Here is a 21,989-nt window from a genome sequence, read left to right as displayed (position 1 = left end):
TCTGGACGTTTCACACACGTGGACTCACACCCCGCGTGGCCTCTCATGGCTGCTTCCCTCCCTGAGCGTCGTGTGTTCGGGGTCCGTCCCCCGGGGCGGTAGGTGTGGGCGCCTCGCTCCTCGTGGCCGAGGGACGTGCCCGTGCCTGGTGGACATTTAGGTGGTTTCTGCTTTTTAGCTGTTACAAACCATGCTGCCGTGAACGTGTATCAGGCTCACGTGTGAAGATACGTGTCGTTTCTCTAAAACCCCGGGCCGTGCGGTACCTCCACCTTTGACATTTTGCACAACCGTTTTCTGCAGCGGCCACGCCAGTTTTCATCCCACCAGCCGCGTGCAAGGCTTCCGGTTTCTCCACACCCTCCCCAGTGCCTGCTGCCACCCTCCTAGCAGGGGCGAAGTGGTACCCCATTGTGGTTTTTAGCTTTATTTCCTTAGTGATTTTTTTTTTTTTTTTTTTTTTTACTTTATTTTTATTCACTGAGAGAAAGAGCATGAGCAGCGGAAGGGGCAGAGAGAGAATCCCAGGCGGGTTCCACGCTGTCAGCACAGAGCCCAACATGGGGCTCCCATCTCACAAACCGTGACATCCTGAGCTGACAGAATCAAGAGTCGGACGCTTAACCGACTGAGCCACCCAGGTGCCCCGACCTTAGTGATTTTTTTTAATGTTTCTCTGAAAATGTAGACTTCATCTTCGCTGGAGAACAGGAAAAAAAAGAAAAACTGGCCAAGGGCTACGTGACCCGCTCCCCCGCCCCCAGGCCATAGTTTGCTGACCTCTGCCTGCTAGTTCACTCGGTAGATTGGAGGCTCTGGGGAGTTTGTCCACACCGCTGTCCACCCCCGCCGGGGCCCTGCTCACCCAGAGGGCTGCCCTGTGTTCCAGATCCAGTGTAAGCTGTTTGTCTTTGACAAGGCCTCACAGTCGTGGGTGGAAAGAGGCCGGGGGCTGCTCAGACTCAACGACATGGCGTCAACTGACGATGGGACACTACAGTCCCGACTAGGTGAGCCGTGGAGGGGGCCTGGGGTGGTGCAGTGGTCCCCACGCCCAGAAGGGCAAGATCCCAGGGCGGATCCCCACGGGAGAGCCCCTGGCACCCACACCCCGTGGCCTGCAGGCCCAGGCCTGATCCCAAGGCTCTCGCAGCCAGCTCTCCCGCGACTCTCCTCTTTGTGGGTGTGAAAGTAGACAAGAGTACGTAGCAACTTTCGAACTTGTTTTTAATAGTAAAAGTGCCGGTTGCTTTATGGGGCAAAAAGGAAAAGGAAATCAAACGGTAACTTCAGTCACCCCATACGGCTGTTGATCCTCATCACAGACCTTCCTTCCCCCAGCCCGTCCCAAGCGCTCCACCTGGCCTCGGAGGTGGGCCCATTGGGCGCAGAGGGCTCGGGGAGTGGACTTGCAGGAGTCTGGTCACTAGGAGCCCAGGACCCCACCCTGCAGCCTCCCTGAGCTGGCCCGAGCTGCTCCGTCTGGTGGGGAGGGGTGGGCTGACAGGAAGACGAGCCGTCGCCATGTCCGCAGGGTCAGGGCACATGCGGGGAGGGTGGGCTCTGGTAGAGCCGGCAGGCGGACAGCGGCCTTGGGCCTGCTGCAGGTAGAATGGGGTGGTTCTTCCAGAGAAGGAAGGTCTGTAGCCTCTTTTTTCTTCACCATGTGTCACCCTCTGTCTTTGTCTCCCTCCTGGTGGAAGCTCTGAGCCGCAGTTGGCCTCGGTCTTTTTTCTCAGAAGGCCACAGGGTCGGGGCTGGGGCTGCCCTGAGAATGGGGCCGGTCAGGGGTCCCCTAAAAAAGCGCCCGTGCCCAGCCCGCGGTTGTCCCTATTGGGCCCCACCTCCCCCTAATCCCCCCCTTCCCCAAGGGAGCCATCGTCCTGGCGCCTGGCGGGAGGGCCGACGGAACCCTCCACGCGGTGGATATGGCGGCCTTTTAGCCCACCTGTGGCCATGGGGGAGCTAGGGAGTCCAGGGCTGGCCTGGCGCGTGGGGGGCTACGGCTCAGCGGGCCTCGAGGGGATTGTGGGGTTTCACCCCTGGGATGTTTTCGTTCCGGGTTGTGTCTGCTCTCCTCGCCGGCTGTGGGGTGGGGGTCAGGGGCCGGGGCTGAGTGGCCTTGCTGGTTGCAGTGATGCGGACCCAGGGCAGCCTGCGGCTGATCCTCAACACCAAGCTGTGGGCCCAGATGCAGATTGACAAGGCCAGCGAAAAGAGCATACGCATCACAGCCATGGACACCGAGGACCAGGGCGTGAAGGTTTTCCTGATCTCAGTGAGTAGCCCTGGGGACGGGGTGGGGTGCTGCTGACCTCTTGGGGAGAGGAGCTGCCAGACGGCGCCCTGGACGAGGGCCGTGCCCTCCTGCGCCCCCACAGAAGGGAGGCTCCCGGGCACTCCCAGTCGGCGCACCGCAGGGCCGCACTAAGCGCCGCCCCTCTGTGGGGCGCCCTGTGGCCCAGGGGGCCGATAGGGTGGCCTGCAGGCCAGCCAGTGTCCAGAAGGAGCGGGTCGGGACAGATGGGTGGAAGAACGACCAGAGCAGCCCCGCAGCATGAGCACCAGCGCCGTGCAGCCGCAAGCGATGCGAGCCCCTGGGGAGGACGGGCCCCGGGGCAGCAGGGGCTTCCGTCCGCTGTCCCTGAGTTTGTCCTCCCCGGACACAGCCTGGGGATGTGGTGGCAGCCAGCCCAACCCAGAGGCCTTACAACCCACCGCTTCCCTCCGCCTCTCCCAGGCCAGTTCCAAGGACACGGGCCAGCTGTATGCAGCCCTGCACCACCGCATCCTGGCCCTGCGCAGCCGCGTGGAGCAGGAGCAGGAAGCCAAGATGCCTGCCCCCGAACCCGGGGCAGCCCCATCCAACGAGGACGACAGTGACGAGGACGTCCTGGCTCCATCAGGGGCCACCGGAGGCGGTGAGCTGGCGGTCCCCGCCCTGGAGGCTGTGGGGGGGCCTGGCCAAGGGGAATGGGGCTCCATCCAGGGTGGGGACCTGACGGTGAGGCCGCTGCTTCCCGACAGGTGCTGGCGATGAAGGGGACGGGCAGACGGCCGGGAGCACATAGCGCCGGGAGCCGGCTGCCCGCGAGCCTGCTGCTTTGTCCGTCTGTCCGCCCGCCCGCCCCGCCCCGCCCCACCGGCAGTGTTGAGGCGTGGGGCTCGGGAACCACACTCCCCGCTGGGTTGGCCACAGTTCGGATCCGCATGTCCCGTTCAGAAGCAGACTCGGGAACTGCCTGAATGTGGTTTGGGACACGAGACCTCATCATATTGATGAGCAAAACGAAAAAGAACATTTCTTCCCTCCCCTCCTTTGAATCGAAATGGCACATTAAGACTTGTCACGGCTTCTCACTGGGACTGGGACACCTTGTTTCTTCACCCCTCCCTCCTCGTGTCCCCGGCCTCTGTCGCCGCCGCCCACCCAGGCGGGTCTGTCCACACGAGTATAAACACTGGGCCTGCTGGACGCTTTGTTAACCACCATCTTTGTCTCCAGTTTCCCACCTTCTGATGTGGGGCTTATGTTTTTAGATCTTTTTTTCCCCGAAGCTTTGTGTTTGGTTTCTTAGGTTAAGACTCTCCTGTGCATCGATTGGGCGCAGCTCCATCCTGGGCCACATCCTCCTCCTCCCTGTGCTCCTGGCCTCTGTGCTGGGGTGGGGGTCAGGCCCCCGCTTGTTCCCTACCCAGGGGTGCTTCAGGCCCAGTGCTGACGTGTTGAGGGGTTGGGCCCCAGACCTGGAGAGAGCTTACCTAGAAAAGGGTCGCTGGACCCTGGGAGGGTCCCCATGCACCTTCCTGCCTGTCCCCATCACGTCGGTCACCCACCATCTGGCACCCAGGCGCAGAACTGCTTCCTGCCGCTGGCCATTCCTTGCCCAGCCCTGGACCTCACCGCCCCCAAGACCATCCAGGGCTGGGGTCCTCTGTGAGAGGCAGAGGGGGACCTTGGCAGGGCCTTCGAGGAGGGGGCAGGGGACTGGTTCCCGGCAACTGGCCATCCCCCACGGGAGCAGGCGCTATGCCCACCCCCCACCCTGGAGCGTGGCCAAGAGCCAGCCGGGCATCATGCACCTGGGAAGGCCTGTGAAGATGGTCCTGTGCACAGGGCCCCAAGGGATTTCAGAGGAAACTGCCCAGCCCTGCCCTCAGAGGGTGAGAAGGCCTCATCTGTGCAGCTACACCACCCACACCTCGGGTCGGTCGTGTGCAGCCTGAGCCTGAGCCATGGGAAGACACCAAAGGCCCTCCCAGCAGATCCGGTCACACTTCTCTGCTTTAAGCCTTAGCCAACTAGTGACAAGTAAAACCAGATAATGCCCATGTGTTTTGGAACATTTATGTAAGATTGTCATATGAAATGTATTTGGGAACTACATTAAAACTTTTAACTAAAAACCTGGCCTCCTGCATGCCCCAGGGGCCTCAGGAAGCCAGACAGCCTGGCCAAGAACAGCCTCCGGCTCCCGGGCCAGCCTGGGGCCCCTGCGCCCCACTGCACGTCCGGGCAGGTCACCACACTTGGCTGCCTTCCAAGACTGGCCGCCTCCGTGCTGAGCTTTGCTTTGTCCCCGGCAGTCTGGCTTCCCTGGGTGGGGGCAGGGTGGGGGGGCACGCGTAGGGGCAGGGCGTTGCTGGCAGGGCCGAGGATTCACTGAGCAGAGACGGGAGGAAGCAGGGTGGGGGGCATCTGCAGTGGCTTTGTGAGGCCTGAGGTCAGCACAGCAGGGACAGGGATTCTGAGCCAGTGACCCAACCTTGGAACCTTTGTCCTCCTTCCACCTGATGGCCAAGCTGGGTCCTCTGAGACCCGGTCCGGCCGGTCCCACAGCCTCAATCTTCCACATTCCTCTGTAGCCCCCCCACCCTGGGCGCTGTGCAGCTAGAAGCCCAGGTGAGAGGGGCCAGGGCCCGGGGGCCAGGGTGGGGGTCCTACACTACGATGGTGCTGGCTGGGTAAGTGTGTACTGCTCACAGCTGCCAGGCGCTGGTCATCATGGCCACAAACTCCTCATCTGTGTCCACGGAGGCGCTCACGCCGCTGTAGTAGTCCTGGAATTCAGCCAGAGTGACCTGGGGGCAGACGGGCTGTAAGTGGAGACCACACACCGGGGTGGAGGGGGCAGGGGGATCCGGGGGCACCCACCTGCCCATCCTTCTCAGAGGAGTCGAAGTTGTCCAGGAAGCGGCGGAGGACCTCCTCCTCGGTCCACTCCCCATTTCGCACCTTGGGGTGGGTGCGGCCACTGTAGACCCCCCGGAGGTCGTCCACGGTCACCACGCCGTCCCCACTGCGGTCCAGCTTGGCAAACGCAGCTGCGATGACCGCCTCCCGGGCCTGGGACATGGGGGGCTGGGGAGGAGAAGGCAGTAACTGGGGGGCCCCTCCACCCACCCACCAGGGCTCTCGGACATCCGGTGTCCGCACTGTCCCGGGCAGGCCCACCCTCCGGACCGCGGGGCCCAGGGCCTCACCCGCAGTGCCCTCAGGAACTCCTCCAGGTCCAGCGTCCCACTGCCGTCACGGTCCCAGCGCCTGCACACACCCTCCGCCTCAGCTGCGTCCAGCACCAGCCCCAGCTCAGCCAGGCCCCGCTGGAGTTCCCCCGAGTCCAGGGATCGGCTCTCGTCCCGATCCAGGCGGCGGAAAAACCTGAGGGGCGGGGGGACGGAGTTAGAAGGTAGTCTCTGGAGCTGGGGGTCGAGAAGGTTCAGGGGACAGCTCACCTAGCCAGGCCCTGGATGCCCAAGGCCCCTCGGGACAGACACTGTGCCCGGAGCTTCTCCACAGTGGCGTCCACAGCATCCATGCTGGGTCAGGGCTGTCTGGGTAGCTGGATTGGAGAGAGCTGGAGGAAGGGCTCCCACTCTGCCGGCCAGGCTGTGGTCAGGTGCCGCAAGCCTGCCCTGGCCCACTACCTGCTCACCTGCCCTGCGTCTGTTCTGGAAGCCAGACAGCCACTCCTCTGGCTCCTGCCCACTTTGCCCAGCGCTGGCAACGCGTCCTGCCCAGCAGGACTGTTGCTAAGGGATGGTGGCTCAGGAGACTGGGAGGGGCCCCGGCTGTAACTCTCACTGTGCCGGTGCCTCGTAGCCCTAGGCACACCCTGTGGAGCGGAGTGGCCGGGCCAAGAGAGACAGGGCAGTGCTCTCGCGGGCACCACTGCCCAGCCTCTGTTCTGCTCACTCCCAGCCTTGCAGTGCCCAGGTCTGGGATAAAGCCAGACCCAGGTGGGGGGTCGGGGGTCACCCTTCCTGGCTATAAGAGAAAGGTCCCTATTCCTGGCTATAAGAAGGAGGGGTGGGCCACAGCCCTACAAGGACCAGGGTCCTGGATGGAGAGGGGCAAGGTCATGGCCGAGGAGGCTCAAGACCCAATCCCTGTGTGACCTGGAACAGGTTCCCTGCCCTCTCTGGGCTTTACCGGCCCCCTGCCCCTTTTCACAAGGCAGCAGCAGCCAAGGCTGCTGAGGGATCCAGGTTCAAAGGGGTTTGAGGTGGCCCAGGCCCACGTCCACGTTTTCAGATCAATGTGCCTGAGCCAGGATACAGCAGCCTTACGATGTTTCAACATTGTCAGACAGAAGTTCCTGGTAGTTTTTTAGAGGCCAGTTGTGGTGTTTTTGTCGATGTGGGTCTTTTGGTGGTCGGTTTTCAGTGCTCAAACATCACCCGGTGGTCTTGCTCATAATAAGCTGGGGGAGCCAGGGGACTACGGCACCAAGCGACAAAGTGCCTCTGCCCCCCCCCCCCCCCCCGATGCCCGAGAAGAACCAAGGCCACCAAGGTCGCGGAAGGCCTTCGATCGAGACTTTGGACACCTTTGCCAACTGAGAGCATTTCAAACCCACAGATGGGACCGAAAATGACTTTGGATTTCCCAGGACCTAAAACGTGGGCCCCGTTTGGGGACCCATCAGCTGCAGACACCCAGAGAGGTCATCAGAGGCTTTTCGAAGCCTGGACTCAGACACAGAACAACGGTGGCATCAGAAACCAATCCACAGAGAGCACGCGGCCCAGCACCACGGTTTGGGCCACAGCTGATGCAACGCTGTCAATTGTATGTGAAACTACAGCAAAAATTCTGGTGCCCTCCCGCGGCCCGTAATTGTTCGAGTAGGCAGAGAACTGCTGCGTTGTGTTTTCCACGCGGGTTACAAAAATCACATTTTTTTCCCATAGAAAAATGTCAAATATGAACCACAGCCATTGTGACTCTGTTTTGGCACCGCCTCATCTTGAAGAGAATCAGAATCTCAACAATAACCCCCCGGGACGTGGAAGTGTTCCAGGTCCTCCCGACCCCGAGGCCCACACTGAGCCTCACTTTCCACACCTGTAAAATGGGGCGAGCCTGTGCCGCAAAGATTAGACACCAGCCCCCGTGGCTGTAACCTGTGTCTCCCCGCCAGGCAGGACCCCACCCTGACCCTGGAACGGCACCCGGGCCACCCCTCCAGTCCCCACCCAGGAAGGAGGAAGGAGGAAGGACCAAGGCCAAGAAATCATTCAGTTTATTCTTGAGCTCAGACAGGCCTCGGCCTGCCTTTCCCTCATACGAGCAGCCCCCCCTTAGTCATCCTTAGAAAATGGGGCCATTGTTCCTACACTGAGGGGTCACTGTGAGACACCAGGCGGGCAGGCAGCACCATCCTGGGGGCTGGGGAGGGACACCGACCTTTCCAGGCCAAAACAGGCCCTGCCCCCTGGCAGTTCTTGGTGTGAAATTCCCTGAGTAAGGAGGCGGGCAAATGGCTACCGTGGTACCGGGCTGGGCGCTTCATTCGGCTGGGCAGAGAAAGGCACAGGATTCCCTGGTTTGATTTAAAAACAAAAACAGGCACCCTGGATGTCTCTGGCCAAGAAAGGGCAGCAGGGAAATGAGATTTAAAAAAAAAAAAAAAAAAGATTCTCTAGAAAATATAAAAAGGAGCCAGCTGCTTGCTACAAAACCTAAACTGGCCAGGGGGCTCATCAGATGTGCTGGGGTTCGCTAACTCCCTTCAGGGCCCACAAACCCATCCTGTTCCTACGGAGGTCCCAGGAACCTCCTCCTGGTGATAACAGGAACCCTGCCCTCGAGTAGCTGACACTCTGGTGACAAGAAGTTCCATAGAGATAACAGAATGATGGGAATCACTTCGGATAAGGCAATCAGGGAAGACCCCTCTGAGGAGGTGACTTCTGAGCAAAGATCTGAGGGACAAGGAACTGGTCCTTGTGACATCTGGGGGAAGAATGTTCTAGGCAGAGGGAAGAGCCAGTGGGAAGTCCCTCAGGAAGGACTGTATCAAGAAAAGGTTGAGGGATGCCTGAGTTTTCCGGGGCAGCACAGCCTAGCTGCCAACATCTCACAATGTCTCACACGCACGCTCTGCCTTCTGGGCTAAAGGTTGACAGAAGGACAGAGTTAGGGGGAGAGAAAAATCTAGCATTAAAAATTTGTCTTCCTACAACCAGGGCAAAACGGAACAAGTCTTGAGGTTCCCAATTCTGGAGTGGGATGAAGGATAAGAAAGAAAAAGCTTTAGCCTGGGACGAGAGGTGCTTCGGAAGGAACGGGAATCAGGGCAGGGGGAAAAGGTGGAGCAAAACTCGATCATCTGCCGCCACAAGCGACAGAGATGTCAGATGCTTCAGGGGCCGCACATCTGGCCCTAAGAGAGGCAAGAGAGCCAATCGGACCTCACACTTTGGCTGAAGAGGGTATCCCGGGCTCAGATCCAAGCAGGCGTGACCAAGACTGAAGCCAGAAATCCAGATTTTTGTGTAAACATTGCCAAATTTTCAGTAAGTTGACTGACTTAAAGTTTTGTTTAAAAACAAAAACAAGGGACACTTGACTGGCTCAGTGGGTAGAGCATGGGCCCCTTGATCTCGGAGTTGGAAGTTCAAGCCCCACAAAGAGATTATTTAAAATCTTTAAGAAACGACAAGAGCAGAACAAAACCAAAAAACTCTCTGGGCTACACATCTGCCTTTGGCCCACGGGCTGCCTGCTTGAAACCTACGACTTTTTAGCAGGTTTTGGTGCTTGGAAAGGATTATGGCTGTGCCACGGGGCCCCCTCTCGGACACAGGTGACCCCTGAGGACACCCACAGCAGTGGAAGTCCGTCTCCGTTGTGGGATCTGTGCTCTAGGGCTCACACGGTGGTCCCAAACACCGCAGGCTGCAGGTGGTTCCTGTCTTCCTCGTCCCCAGTGCTGTTGGCAAGGCCTGGACCGGGCCCACTGGGGGGTGGGTGGCTGGGGTCTCCAGTTGGCAAGGGCCCTAGGCGCTCGGCTTCGGCCAGGGCGGCCAGCAGCCCGGCCACGGGTGGCCGCCAACGGCAGATGTCCTGCAGCAGCTCAGCCCGGGGCTGCAGCTGCCCGATGAGCTCATTCCTCTGGCGCAGGGCGGCCTGCAGGCTGTGGACCGTGGCCTCGGAGGTCAGCAGCTGCTCCTGGAGAGCGGCAATCTCACTGGCAGGAAGGCAAGACAGGGCAGTTGTGGTACCAAGGGGACCAGAGATTCTTCTCCCTGCTCCCGACCTCGTGGGGGGCTCCCCATCACCATCAGGATAAAGGCCCTGCTCCTCGCCACTGCTTCAAGGCCCCCCTTGGCATGGACTGGATGTCTGCGTCCCCTCAAAACTCTTGGGCTGAATCCCTCCCCACCCATCCCCAATGTGATGTATTTGGAGATGGAGCCTTTGGGACGTAAGTAAAATAAGATGAGATTGTGAGGGTGGGGCCCTCGTAGAATTAGTGCCCTTGTAAGAAGAGACACCAGAGAGCTTGCTTGCTCTCTGCCGTGTGAGCACACAGCGAAGACAGCAATCTGCAAGCCAGGAAGACAATCTGTCACCAGGAACCGAACGTATCAGTTGGACTTTCCAGCCCCCAGAACTGGGGGGGGGGGGGGGGAGAGGAATCAGTTGTTTAAAGCCCCCCAGTCTCTGCTGTTCTGTAATGGCAACCAGAGCAGACTAACACTACCCTCGTTGCTCCCCTGCAGGTCCCTTTTCCCCTACATCTTTTCCTATTTGTTTAGCTTAGATGGCCCCTCCTCCAGGAAGCCTTCCATCTGGGCCCCCTCAGAACCCTATGTGCCCTTCCATCACAACCCCAACCACCCCATTTTGTAACTGCTTAGTATGCTTGAGGGCTATGCTATGTAGGTCTCACTTAGGGGCTCTGGTGCGCCGAACCTGCCTGGCACATAGGTGCTCGGTAAAGATGAATGAATCGATCCAACCAGGTCCGAACCCTTTCCCACTTGGGCTCCAGACCTCCCTCCCCCGCTGGGCGCTTGTCTCATCCCTTTCCATCCTCAGTGCCTCTTCAAAACTAGAGGGGCTCTTCAGAACTGCTGGTGTGCTCCCATCCTCCTCTGCTCCAAAACCTGTCATGGCTCCCAATACCTAAGGGGAGGTCGGTGATCCCCGCACCCCTGGAAAAGAGCCGATTTTGCCTTGTGGAAAAACGGGCTCTGTTTTAAGTTAGAAATCCACACTTGTGTGACACCCCTCAACTTTGCATGCCGGTGACTAGTTCGAGGTTTTTGGTGTTTGTTTTTTCAATTGCACCGGAAGTCCAGCCTACACGTGAATGTACACGGTTCCCGCGCCTCTCCTCCCTTTCCAGCCTCGGCTCTACCTCCGCCCACGTCCTTCAAGAAGTCCACCTGGCCGGCCCCGGGCCTCACCAGTCCTTGGCGCGGCCCAGCTCCTCCAGCGCAGCGCGCAGCTGCTGGTCGTGGCGGGCCAGGCGCTCGGCCTGGGCGCTCACTGTGCGCTCCGCCGCGTCCAGCCGCGCCTCCAGCTCCGCCGCGCGCCGGTGCACAGCCGCCAGGTGTGCGTTCGCCTCGCGGATCTGCAGCGGCTGCGGCGCCGACATGGCCCCGGCGCCGTCCCGGACGGCCCGGAACCGGGCCCAGGCCCCGCCCCCAGCCCCATGGGCCACGCCCCCAGAGGCTCTCTCCGGACCGAGCGATTGGCCTCGGCCCGATGGGTCGCGCCCTCCTCAAACCCAAACGCCCTCAATGGTTTGGGCACCTCGAAACTCCGCCCCTGAGCCCGACCTGACTCTAAGATTGGCCAACGTCCTGACAAACCACGCCCCCAGGCGGGCCTGGTTCTCCTGCGGCCCGCCCAGTTCAGGCTTCCGCAACGGGATTGGCCACTCCTTCGAGACAGGCCCCGCCCCACTGAGAAGCCAACACTACGATTGGTCCGGGTCCTGCGGTCCAGAAAGCCTGACCACGCCCCGGGCTGCGAGTCTCTGGGAGCTACCCAAAGGGCCACGGCCACGCCCCTTAGGCAATCGTACAGCTCCGGATTGGCCAAGTGCCCTTCAGGCAGTGTTTTCCGCCCCGGCCACGCCCCCCAAGTCTAGCGCTTACCTCCTCCGGCCCGGGGCTTGGACGAGGCAGCCGCAGGCAGGGCACAGGTGCCGTCCCGCTAAAATCCTAGCCCCGGGATCGGCATCTTCCGCCGCCCGCGAGTCTGGCCACGCCCCCAAACAGTCGCACGCGGTTCGGACTCTGCTTGGAGACCGGCCCAGGGCGTGATCACGCCCCCTTGCGGATTCTGGCGCTGGGAGTGGCCGCATTTCCGCTGTGCCCCGCCCCATAGTTACATCTTGCTCCTATCAAATGGAGTTCCGCCCCGCGCCCAAATACCCGTCATAGTCCCACCCCCAGATTAGGCCCCCACTCCGGGTCAAACCCTTCCTAACCTAGGCCCTTCTGAGTTGGGGCTAGCGAGATCTGCCTTCACTGATTCTGGCTGACTTCAGTTTCTCCCTCCAGAAATCGGCTGGGGGTGCACGAGCGCCTCCTTTACGCCAGTCTCGACTCGGCGCTTGAGCGCCACCCGTGTCTGTGTTCTTGGTGCTCAATAAAGTTGCACGCTTGTTGTCGGCCCCTGCGCCCGAGAGGTTGCGCGCGCCGCCCAGGAAGTCTCGCGAGAACGAACGGCGGCGGCTGCCCTTGGGTGCGGGGAGGCGGTCGGGTGTGCGGTGTGGGGCCAGGGGTGCGCGGTCATGGTGCAGACGCTTCTTCAGCAATACCGGGACATTCCCGATGGCACCGAGTGCCACCGCAAGACCTACGCCAGTACCACACTGAGTGGTGCCGCTGGTGAGCGCCGCCCGGGCCCCGAAGGCAGAGGGTGCAAGGAGGTCATGGAGTCGCTGGCGGCTGTCCGAGGGCGTCTTGGGGGGCTGGGGATCTCGCAGATGGCGCATGGTTGTCACCGGGGTGCCTGCGGTGGCCCTGGGACGCTGGGGAGCTCTTGTATGAGATAGATTTTGTAGGCGTGTCAGACTAATTCAGAGGGCGCAGGAAGTCCTAGGGGGTCTGGAGCTGGGTATCTCACGGGGTGACACGTGGGGGTCGTGGGAATGTCTGGGGAGGCCATGAGGGACTCTTGTGTGAAGGGGGTCCTGCAGGGTTGGAGGGCACTGGGAAGTGGTACCTGTGACAGGCTCTGGGGTCGTCAGAAGCTGTTCCCGTGTGCTGGGATTTAGGGGTTATTGTTGAAGCTGTCACCAGGCTCCGGGGAAGTCGTTGAGTGGGAGAGGGCCGTTATCGGGATCAAAGGAGCTGGGGATTCATGAGACTTAACAGGGTTAAGTTGAGGTTATGGGGGGGGGGGGATCGTGGGTCATTATCCTGGAGGGGGATGAGGATTTCTTAGGGTCCAGGAGAGTGGGATGTTTAGGGATATCTGAAGCTTTAATTGGGACCACCAGAGGGGTCGTAGGGGTGCCGAGATCATAGATGCGGCGGGTCAGGGGTACTATAAGGGTAGCCTTGGGAGGGCATAAGGGGATTCACAGCCCTAGCACTCCCTTGCAGGGGAGACCCCAGCGACTCGCCCCTTCCAGTGTCCCTTTTGATGCTCAGTCTCTCTGAGAAGTAGTAGATAGGAGGTTTGGGCCACCTCCATGTCTCCAGCTCCTGAAACGAGGCCTGGCAGAAGTTGAGTCTCCCCCAGGCCACCATTTTCTGCGTGTTTAGTGAGATCAGCGGTTATCGTGCCCATTTCTCAGAGATGGACACTGAAGGTCGGAGAGGTGTATTAGCTTCCCTTTGGTCTTTTGGAGCCGGTGTGCAAATCCAGGTCTGCTGATCTGGTCCTGAGGGTGGCTGAGGCAAGGACTGTGCATGCAGGGTGCTTGTGGAGGGGTCTGAAGAGAGAGGGTCGAGGGAGAGTCCCTGCGGATGGGTTATGTGGAGTCTGTTCGAGTGGTGAGTCGTTGGGACGGTGGAGGTGCATGGCGGGATCTCTGGGGGGCCTTGAGAGAGGGGTGGGCAGTGTGGGGTTGGATCACTGTAGGGGGAAGTTGTTGGGGCACATTCTTTTTTTTTTTTTTTATTTGGGCACATTGTTTTTTCAACGTTTTTTTTTTTTTTTTTTTTTTTGGGACAGAGAGAGACAGAGCATGAACGGGGGAGGGGCAGAGAGAGAGGGAGACACAGAATCGGAAACAGGCTCCAGGCTCCAGGCTCCGAGCCATCAGCCCAGAGCCTGACACGGGGCTCGAACTCACAGACCGCGAGATCGTGACCTGGCTGAAGTCGGCCGCTTAACCGACTGCGCCACCCAGGCGCCCCATTTTTGGGCACATTCTTAAGGGGCGATGCTGACATTGCGGGAGGCCTGGCCGAACTTGGTGGAGGCTCATGGTTGTGTCTAAAGGAAAGTTAAAGCAGGAGGGGTCGCCTGAGGGGCATGTGGGGCCTTCAGGGCGAAGATTTGGGGGATTTCGAACCTGAGAAAGATACCAACGTTGGTGTTTGTGAATGGGAGTGCATGTGTTTGATCACAAATGTGCGGTCCTTGGGGGTGGACTGGAGTCTCAGGAGGCTTTTGGGGGAGACTGAGCACTTTCCAGGAGTGGGGTGCTGAGTGAGCCAGGAGCCTCTGGGGGAGGGGGGTTGCTGGAGGGTCTTTTAGGGAGGGTGGGTGGAAACCTTTGACAGGGGCGCCAGATCAGGCAGTGTGTGTGTGTGTGTGTGTGTGTGTGTATGTGTGTGTGTGTTGCTCACTGTGCCCGCCCGCGTGTTCGCACTGGCCAACTGCATGCAACATACGGGACTTGGCTTCTGGATCCTTCCTTACCTCACCCTCCCTCATTCCCTGCCTCCCCTCAGCCCTCACTGAGAGAACACTCTTGTGTCCCATCTGGCTTTCCTGAGATGGTGAGCCCCTGGGGAGTGAATGAATGAATGAAGGCACCCAGTAACTCTTCTTTTTTTTTAATGTTTATATTTTTTTTTTGAGAGAGCAACAGAACATGAGCGGGCGAGGGGCAGAGAGAGAGGGAGACACAGAATCCGAAACAGGCTCCAGGCCCTGAGCTGTCAGCACAGAGCCTGACGCGGGACTCGAACGCACGAACCGTGAGATCATGACCTGAGCCGAAGTCGGATGCTTAACCCACTGAGCCACCCAGACGCCCCTAGGCGTTCAGTAACTCTTTGGGTTGGGGGATGGATGGATTAGGGTTCACAGTAACAGTGAATGAATGTATGAGTGAATGAAGGTACAGAGGAACCAAATGAATGAATGAGTGAACGAATGAATGAATGAATATGGGTGCACAGTGAATGAATGAGTGTGTGCATTGTGTCTGGAGGTCACTGCTGGGTCAGGAAGGGGGCCTTCAATGGGGTGATGGGGGGCCGTGGAAAGGTCTGAGTCATTACAGACCCTCGTGTGCTGGGGATCACAGGACCTGGGGAGGGGGGGCTGTGGCAGGTCACCCGCCATGTTGGATGGTTGCTAGCAGAGAGTTGGGGCGGGGCAGTCTTTGACCCTGGGATAATCGGGGACAACTGGGTCACGCACTCCCAGTTCTAGGACTTCTGAGGGCTCCGGGGTGACGGGGGCACTGTCTGTGTGCGGCCTGGAACGTGAGCTGGCAAACAACAGTTCAGTTTTGCTGGGATGGGATAGGCTGGGCTGGCCCTGGAGGTCCCTATGGCAACTAGGCCAGGCTGGGGGTCTATAGGGAGAGGAGGGGTGTGTTGTCTGCCCTGAGCAGGGTCAGCTGGAAGTCGGGGAGCCCCGCGTTGGGCTGTTTCTGGTGACTCAGAGCCAGCCAGGTGGGCTTGGTCTGCCTCCCACCGAGGAGGATCTGGTGAGGGCAGCTGCCCAAGGGCTTGCCTTGGCCTCGCCCCAGACCCGCACACCAGCCCAGGCCAGTGTTTGCTCAGGATGCCCACGGACGGGGCCTCTGTCCTCACCACCCACCCACCGCTCAGCTCCAGGCCCGGCCCCCGGCGGGCCCCTCATGCGTAAAAGCCAGTGTCGGGCAGGGAGGCCGGGGCGACAGCAGAGATGGAAAAGCTGACCGGGTGGTGAGGCCGGGTGGGCGTGAGCGGCTGCCGAGCCAGCCAGGTGTGAGGGATGGCCCTAAGCCCAAGCCGCTAGCAGGGAGGGGGCCCCAGGGTGATGAGGGACAGGCCCAGGAGCCAGGTCTCTGCCAAGGAGGATTAGGCTGAGGAGCCCAGGGCCCCACGGGAGAGTGCAGCCTTGGACAGGAGTGGGGAGCAGGGCCTGTGGGGTGCAGGTGTGGTGTCTGTGCTGACCCTGGAGGCCAGGGAGCGGCCCAGCCCACTTAGGCCCCAGGCCTGTGCTCCTGTCCATTGCACGCTGGGCCGGTGCGCCATGGAGGGTGAGGGGTCAGGCCTTGCGGAGGGGGGCCTGGGGTGCAGAGGTGGGGCTGAGAGCCCAGGTTCTGGAACAGCAGACAGGGCTGGAATCCCACTTTGGCTGCTCAGCAGCTGTGGGGCCCCGGGTGAGCCCCAGAACAGTCCCTTCCTGGGCAGGGGGGTTGGTTCGGGGGTTGCTAGGAGCCTCCTTGAGGGTGCTGTGGGGACAGAGGGTTTCTCTGATAGCAGGGGGGACTGCCCCCAGCCAGGGCCGCGCCTCGCCTCGCCTCGGTGCCCAGGCCCCGGTGCCACACACCTCACGCACTCTGGTCCCGCAGGCCTGATCTTCTCCGCCTACAGTGTCACGCTACAGCCGCCAGATTCCTTCCTGGAGGGAGTGGCGAGGACAGGGCGATACACATTTACTGCAGGTAAGCGAGCCTTGGCTTCTCCTTGGGGGCCCTCCTGGCACTGGCCCCTGGGCCCTGACTCGGCGCCCGCCCCCCCCCGCTGCCACCCCGACAGCCGCCATCGGAGCCATATTTGGCCTCACCTCCTGCATCAGTGCCCAGGTCCGAGAGAAGCCCGACGACCCCCTCAACTACTTCATCGGAGGCTGTGCCGGAGGCCTGACCCTGGGAGCGCGCAGTGAGTGAGCCCCCCGCCCCTGACCTCCGCTGACCACCACCCCCCGTTCTGTCCTGGACCAGGGGCCAGCTGTGTGGAGTGCTCGCCCCAGCAGAGGAGAGGGGCTGCCCCAGGAAACCTTCCAGGGCTTTTGACCCTCCGCCACCGGCCAGTTCAGCAATAGTAAGGGCAGCTGCTTCAGCACCTACCGCATGTGTACCTGACCGAGCCCTTACACCCTCCTGTGGCTCCCTGCGACATTCAGCGTGGCCCATAAGGCCCTGCACAATCCGCCCCGTCCCCTCCCTGCCCCCGCCTCCTCCCTCTTTCCCCTTTGCTCGCTCTCTACGAGCCACGTGAGCCTCCTTGCTGGTCCACCAAGCCAGGCCGGGTCCTGCCCCAGGGCCTTTGCATGTGCTCTGCCCCCTTCCTGGAGTGCTGTTCGCCCAGGTGTCAGCACAGCCCCCTCTGTGTATGATCTGGAACCCCCACTGCCCTCATTTCCATATCCCCTTCCTCTGCTGCAGCTTGTCAGAGAACACGAGGTCACTGCCTGTCTCTGCCACCACCCCACAAGCATAGAGGGGGTGCAGGGTCCTTGTGTTGCTGTCCCTCTCCCAGCACCCAGAGCCCTGACTGACCAGACACCCAGCCCTCCAGGGGACTTCCACTCACCGTCCCTTCTAGAGATGCAGGAAGGGAGGCTCAGAGAGGGGGCTTGGGTGGCCCGAGGTCACCTGGGAACCAGCAGAGGTGCCTCCCTAGTGGGAAGGCAGGCCGGGGCCCCACGCCAGCCTGGCACAGTGGAGCTGCCCAGGCCGGGAGGCAGACAGTGCTCTCTCCACCTCCCATAGCCCTGGCCCACCAGCCTGCCAGCGCTTGGTGGAACGTGCCAGCCAGGCAGAGGGCAGGCACGGTGGAGGAAGGCCCATGCATCCTAGCCTTTGCTTTAAGACCTTGGGTAAGGTCGGGTTTGACGTGCACCCCCAGCCTGCCGTAGGGGTGACCCCTGCATACAGCAAGCAGACCTCCCTCCCCAGCGACGGCTCTCGGGCAAGCAGGGGCATTCCGTCCCCTTCCGTTCCCAGTCCGCAGAGCAGGTACAGGGCCCGGGCCCTGTGGCCGGGGCACAGGCTGAGACTCGACAAAGCGCCGTCCCCTCCACAGTCGGGTGCCCCACCCCCGGACCCGACAGCCTAGATCCCTTCTTGCCTCCGTTTCCGGGTTTCCGCGCACGTCTTCAAAGTCAAGGGGTCACGCGACTTAATCCTCAAGGAGCCCTCAGCCTCAAGGGAAGGACATGCTCTTGGGCCCCCTGGGTGGCTGCAGGTGAGCCCCACGCGCGACTGACACGACCCTCCCAACTCTGGCAGCTCACAGCTATGGGATCGGAGCCGCCGCGTGCGCGTACATGGGCACGATCGCCGCGCTGGTCAAGATGGGCCAGCTGGAGGGCTGGAAGGTGTTTGCAGCACCCAAGGTGTGAGCCCCGCCGCCTCCCGGGTCCCCGGCCAGGTTGAAATGCGACAAGAAATAAATTCTGTGCATCCTTGTGTGTGTGAGTCTCCCGCCCCCCCCTCCCCTGGCGTCTGCGATGTGGCCCTGTCTCGGGAGGGCAGGGCGGCAGCGACACCCCAGCAGCAGCCCAGCAAGGGAGCAGGAGACACGGCATCTGGGTTTGTTCTGACAGGGCCCACGGCGCCAGCTGGGCCCTAAACACAGGGCATCTGGGGGTGGGAGCTGGGCACCACCCCCCACGGCCCCCCTGTGCCCCCCCACACAGGTCACGGGCCATCCCCTCTCTGGGCACCGTGGGGGGGACACACCCAGGGCCCACGCACAGCCTGACTCCAAATTCCTTGGCATTGGAGCGGAGCACCCCAGACGGGCTGACCCAGGAGCTTTGTCTCCATGTGACAGGTGGGTGACAGGCCACCAGGAGCCTGCAAAGCAGGAGCGCATGGCAGGAACGAGAGAAAAGAATCCTGATCCTCGCCCGCCGCCGCCTGTCAGGCCCAGTGATGTAGGCAGCTGCAGAATGCTGGCACGGCCCTGGCCCCCCGCTCTCCGCAGGCCTGGGTCTGGCTCTGCTTCCTGGCAGCTGGAAAGGGAGGCTTGCTCCAACATGTCAAGGTGGACCATAAATTAGGGCTCTCGGGGCCCTACCCCGGGGAGCAGGGGTATGCACGGGCAGCGATTGGGTCCTGGCGGGGTCTGGGCCCTGAGTCCCCCTCCTCGCCCATATCTGGCCCCATCCCTCCCGCTTTCTTTCCAGCCCACCCTGGTGCCAACATGGTTGGAAGCCAGACTTGGACCCTTGCTTTCCTCTGTCCGCCCCCGGGGTAGTCACTCAGCCAGGTGTCGGGCAGCTAAAATTCGTGTGCAGAGCCCAGGCCCTGCTGGCATTGCCACCGCTGTTCTGTCATTACCCCGCAACCACCCTGGGTCTCCTGCCAGAGTGGGCACAGGCACCAGCCCAGGGGTGCGTCCGGGCCTGAGAAAGGCTGGAGGCTCCCCCCACCCGTGGGCCGGGAGAAGGGGGGCCTGCCGAGCCCCGAGAGCACTCTGGGGTCCCAGACCCGTGTCAGAGTCCCAGCTCGCAGTTCTTTACTGGGTCTGTCCTCCGTGGCAAGTGGGGACTGCAGGGTCCCTCCCTCAGCAGTGTTCAGGGACAACGGAGTAACTTAGTTTCCAAGGACCTGGTGCTGCTGGTGGGGCCTGTGGTCACTGAGGGCTGTGCCTTTGGTGACGTCTCAGCCGCCCAGGCCTCCCCTCCCTGTACATCCTTCCTCAGTCCCCTGGCTCTTTGCGAAGCCCAAGCCCCAGAGGGAAAGGGAAGACTCCTGGCCAGCCAGTCCCTTCCTACCTCCCAGCCTCGGTTTCCCCTTTAGTCAGCTCAGACCAGGGCTGTGCTCGGCACCTACTCAGCCCTCTCTGGGCTGGCTGGCTGGCTGCCAGTGTTGGAGGGGGCCTCTGCCAGGGCCCCCAGAATGGAGCAGGAGAGAGCAGCTGCCTGCGGGGCTCCAGGGAGCCCCCAAACCCAGACCCCCTTGCCCATAAACATTTATGAGGCTGTGAGGGACTGACATCATCCTGCCCCCCACAAAGACCCCATGGGGGTGGCCCTTGTTTATAGCATCCAGCCCCCCGCCCCCTCCCCAACACACACCTTTGCCTGGGACACCACCTCCAGCCCCAGCAGCCCCTGCTCGCGGCAGTGAAGGACCTTTCCAGAGAAGAGCGGTCCCCTGCCCCCATCCCGAGCTTGATGAAGCCATTTCCAGCCCCAAGCAGTCTGGTCTGGAACCGAGAAGAACTCAGAAAGGGCCTGGGGGCGAGGGGGGTGGAGGGAGAGTCTGAAGATCCAAGGCTGCAGAGGTCCTGTGAGATGTGCGCGAGAGGGACGGGCGTTCTGTGCAGATGGCAGCCTGATCCGCAGGCGGCACGGCCAGTGCGTGATCGAGGAGGGGGTCGTGTTCCCACCAGGGGAGACCTCTGGGGCAGTGGGACACACGCTCCCCAAAGACCCCCTCCCTGGAGGCACACCGCCCAGTGGGAGCAAGTCTGCAAGGGCTGCCTCAGCCCTGCAGTCTCAGCCGGGGGTCTCGGCCAAGAAACCGGGAGCGGGAGCGGCTTAAATGAGACAAAGGAGCCTGCGAGAGCCTCTCCCAGGCTCCAGTTGGTACTCTTAGCCCATCTAATCCTTGCAGCAGCCCTCAGAGGGAGCTCTCACTGGTCCTGTTTTACAGATGAGGAAACCGAGGCCCAGAGAGCAGGCCCGGCTCACAGCAGGCACGTGGCGTTAGTTCTATGGTTATTACTCGCCGTTGTTGGGCAACATGTCTCTGAAACACTTCCCAAGCGGTCGTGATTGGGGTACAAGCAATCCAGTGGGACAAGGCCAAGTGATCTCAAAAGCAACACTCCCCACCGATTCCTTTAAAAAGCTATGTTGGTGGGGCGCCTGGGTGGCTCAGTCGGTTGAGCGTCCGACTTCGGCTCAGGTCATGCTCTCGCAGTCTGTGGGTTCGAGCCCCGCGTCAGGCTCTGTGCTGACAGCTCGGAGCCTGGACCCGGCTTCGGATTCTGTGTCTCCTTCTCTCTCTGCCCCTCCCCCACTTATGCTCTGTCAAAAATAAATAAAACAAAAAAATGATAATTTAAAAAGCTATGTTGGATGTGGGCTGGGGTGCCTTTTGGTCCGGGGTGGGACATACCAGTCTATCTTTTGAGAGGGGCCCATAGGGCCTGAGGGGCTAATTCTTTCTCCCTCTCACCCCTTTGTGAGTCCACAGTCTTTTTTGTTTGTTTGTTTTTAATAATTTATTTATCAGCGGGGAGAGCGCAGGCAGGCCAACAGCAGTGAGCCTGATGTAGGGCTTGAACTCACGAACTGAGAGATCATGACCCGGGCTGAAGTCTGACGCTCAACCGACTGAGCCCCCCAGGTGCCAGAGTCTGGAGTCTCGAGATCCACTCTGGATCTCCAGGACCCCAAGCAGGGACCAGCCCCCATCATCACCCTCCTGCAACAGCACACTGTCCTCCCCCAACAACGTCTTCTCTGAAGCAGCCACCAGAGGGTGGCCATGAGCATCCCAGTCCTACCCTCTGCCCACAGTCCTCCAGGGCTCCCACCTCCCTCAGAGTCAAAGTCTGAGGCCCACAAGGCCCTGCGTGACCTGCCTGTCCCCTCCCTACCTTCCCCTCCTCCCTCTCCTTGCCCGCTCTGCTGGCTGTTCCTGCAACACGCCAGGCCCAGGGCTGCCCCAGGACCATTGCTCTGCTGTGCCGTCTGCCTGGAACCCTCTTCCCCCACGTGTCCCCACAGCTGCCCCCTCACTTCCTTCGGTTCTCAGCCCAAATGTTACCTCCTCACTGAGGCCTCCCCGAATCCCCACACACACTTTACCCTCTTCTTGTCTTTGCCCATAGAACCTCGAAGCTTCTGGATCCCACATCATCATCATCATCATCATCATCATGTGTATTGTTTAATGGGCTGTGTATCTCCTTGAGGGACTTATCCTGGCTGTCACACCCTTGGGTCAACAACCAGCCTAGGAACACAGCAGGACTCCATAAGTATGTGGCCCAGCCCTGCTTCCTGAGTGCCAGCCCTGGTCAGGGTCCCGTTCACTACACCCCCATTTGATGAGAGCTGTGGGGGGCGGGGCAGGAGAAACCATCCATACCCAAATCTCAAGTCAAGACTCGAAATTCACTTACACGTATTGACTGAGAACCTACGTGTGCCATGCACGGTCTGGGGCCTGGGTGGGGGTCACATCAACCAACAGCACCAATGACCTCGCTCCTTGCCGGGGGGGCCCAAAGCCTGGTCTTGAAGGGAAAAAAGAGGAAAAGAGCAGATTTTTAAAATGAGCAAACAGGGGGCGCCTGGGTGGCTCAGTCGGTTAAGCCTCCGACTTCGGCTCAGGTCACGATCTCACTGTCCGTGGGTTCAAGCCCCGCGTCGGGCTCTGTGCTGACAGCTCAGAGCCTGGAGCCTGTTTCAGATTCTGTGTCTCCCTCTCTCTCTGACCCTCCCCGTTCATGCTGTATCTCTCTCTGTCTCAAAAATAAAAAAATAAAAATGTTAAAAAAAATTAAAATGAGCAAACAGGCAAGCATGTTTTACACAGAACTGTGCTCGAGAGAGAGATCATGCTGACACAAAAGGCACGAAGGTGGAGGGAGGTCTC

At 60.7% G+C, this 21,989-nt stretch overlaps 4 protein-coding genes across 11 annotated transcripts in view; 2 read left to right on the top strand and 2 right to left on the bottom strand.

Moving 5' to 3' along the window:
* Nucleotides 1–3,557, top strand: part of RANBP3 (RAN binding protein 3) — a 55,091-nt gene extending 51,534 nt beyond the window's left edge. For all 8 annotated transcript variants that reach the window (XM_042977913.1, XM_042977912.1, XM_042977909.1 and 5 more), the window contains 4 exons: nucleotides 890–1,010; nucleotides 2,136–2,278; nucleotides 2,741–2,921; nucleotides 3,028–3,557. In XM_042977913.1, coding sequence (XP_042833847.1) covers nucleotides 890–1,010; nucleotides 2,136–2,278; nucleotides 2,741–2,921; nucleotides 3,028–3,071 — 489 coding nt within the window. In that variant the 3' untranslated portion in view covers nucleotides 3,072–3,557. The remainder of the gene's footprint in view (nucleotides 1–889; nucleotides 1,011–2,135; nucleotides 2,279–2,740; nucleotides 2,922–3,027) is intronic.
* An 826-nt stretch (nucleotides 3,558–4,383) lies between these two features.
* On the bottom strand, nucleotides 4,384–5,819 carry CAPS (calcyphosine). The gene is made up of 4 exons (XM_007075140.2): nucleotides 5,737–5,819; nucleotides 5,485–5,662; nucleotides 5,156–5,362; nucleotides 4,384–5,082 (listed from the first exon to the last, which is right to left on the bottom strand). Exons 1-4 carry the CDS (start codon nucleotides 5,817–5,819, stop codon nucleotides 4,981–4,983), a joined length of 570 nt encoding a protein of 189 aa, XP_007075202.2. The 3' UTR covers nucleotides 4,384–4,980.
* A 3,097-nt stretch (nucleotides 5,820–8,916) lies between these two features.
* On the bottom strand, nucleotides 8,917–10,910 carry VMAC (vimentin type intermediate filament associated coiled-coil protein). Its single transcript, XM_007099431.2, has 2 exons — nucleotides 10,702–10,910; nucleotides 8,917–9,476 (listed from the first exon to the last, which is right to left on the bottom strand). The coding sequence occupies exons 1-2, from the start codon at nucleotides 10,890–10,892 to the stop codon at nucleotides 9,158–9,160; spliced, it is 510 nt and encodes a 169-aa protein (XP_007099493.2). The 5' UTR covers nucleotides 10,893–10,910; the 3' UTR covers nucleotides 8,917–9,157.
* Nucleotides 10,911–11,954: 1,044 nt separating this feature from the next.
* Nucleotides 11,955–17,839, top strand: NDUFA11 (NADH:ubiquinone oxidoreductase subunit A11). The gene is made up of 4 exons (XM_042977905.1): nucleotides 11,955–12,135; nucleotides 15,996–16,088; nucleotides 16,183–16,305; nucleotides 17,658–17,839. The coding sequence occupies exons 1-4, from the start codon at nucleotides 12,039–12,041 to the stop codon at nucleotides 17,768–17,770; spliced, it is 426 nt and encodes a 141-aa protein (XP_042833839.1). The 5' UTR covers nucleotides 11,955–12,038; the 3' UTR covers nucleotides 17,771–17,839.
* The last annotated feature ends 4,150 nt before the right edge of the window (nucleotides 17,840–21,989 follow it).

Source organism: Panthera tigris, chromosome A2 (genome assembly GCF_018350195.1).
Source record: "Panthera tigris isolate Pti1 chromosome A2, P.tigris_Pti1_mat1.1, whole genome shotgun sequence".
Classification (NCBI taxonomy): Eukaryota; Metazoa; Chordata; class Mammalia; order Carnivora; family Felidae; genus Panthera; species Panthera tigris.
Note: the sequence above shows the minus strand (reverse complement) of the source record. Positions and strands in the feature narration are given on the sequence as shown.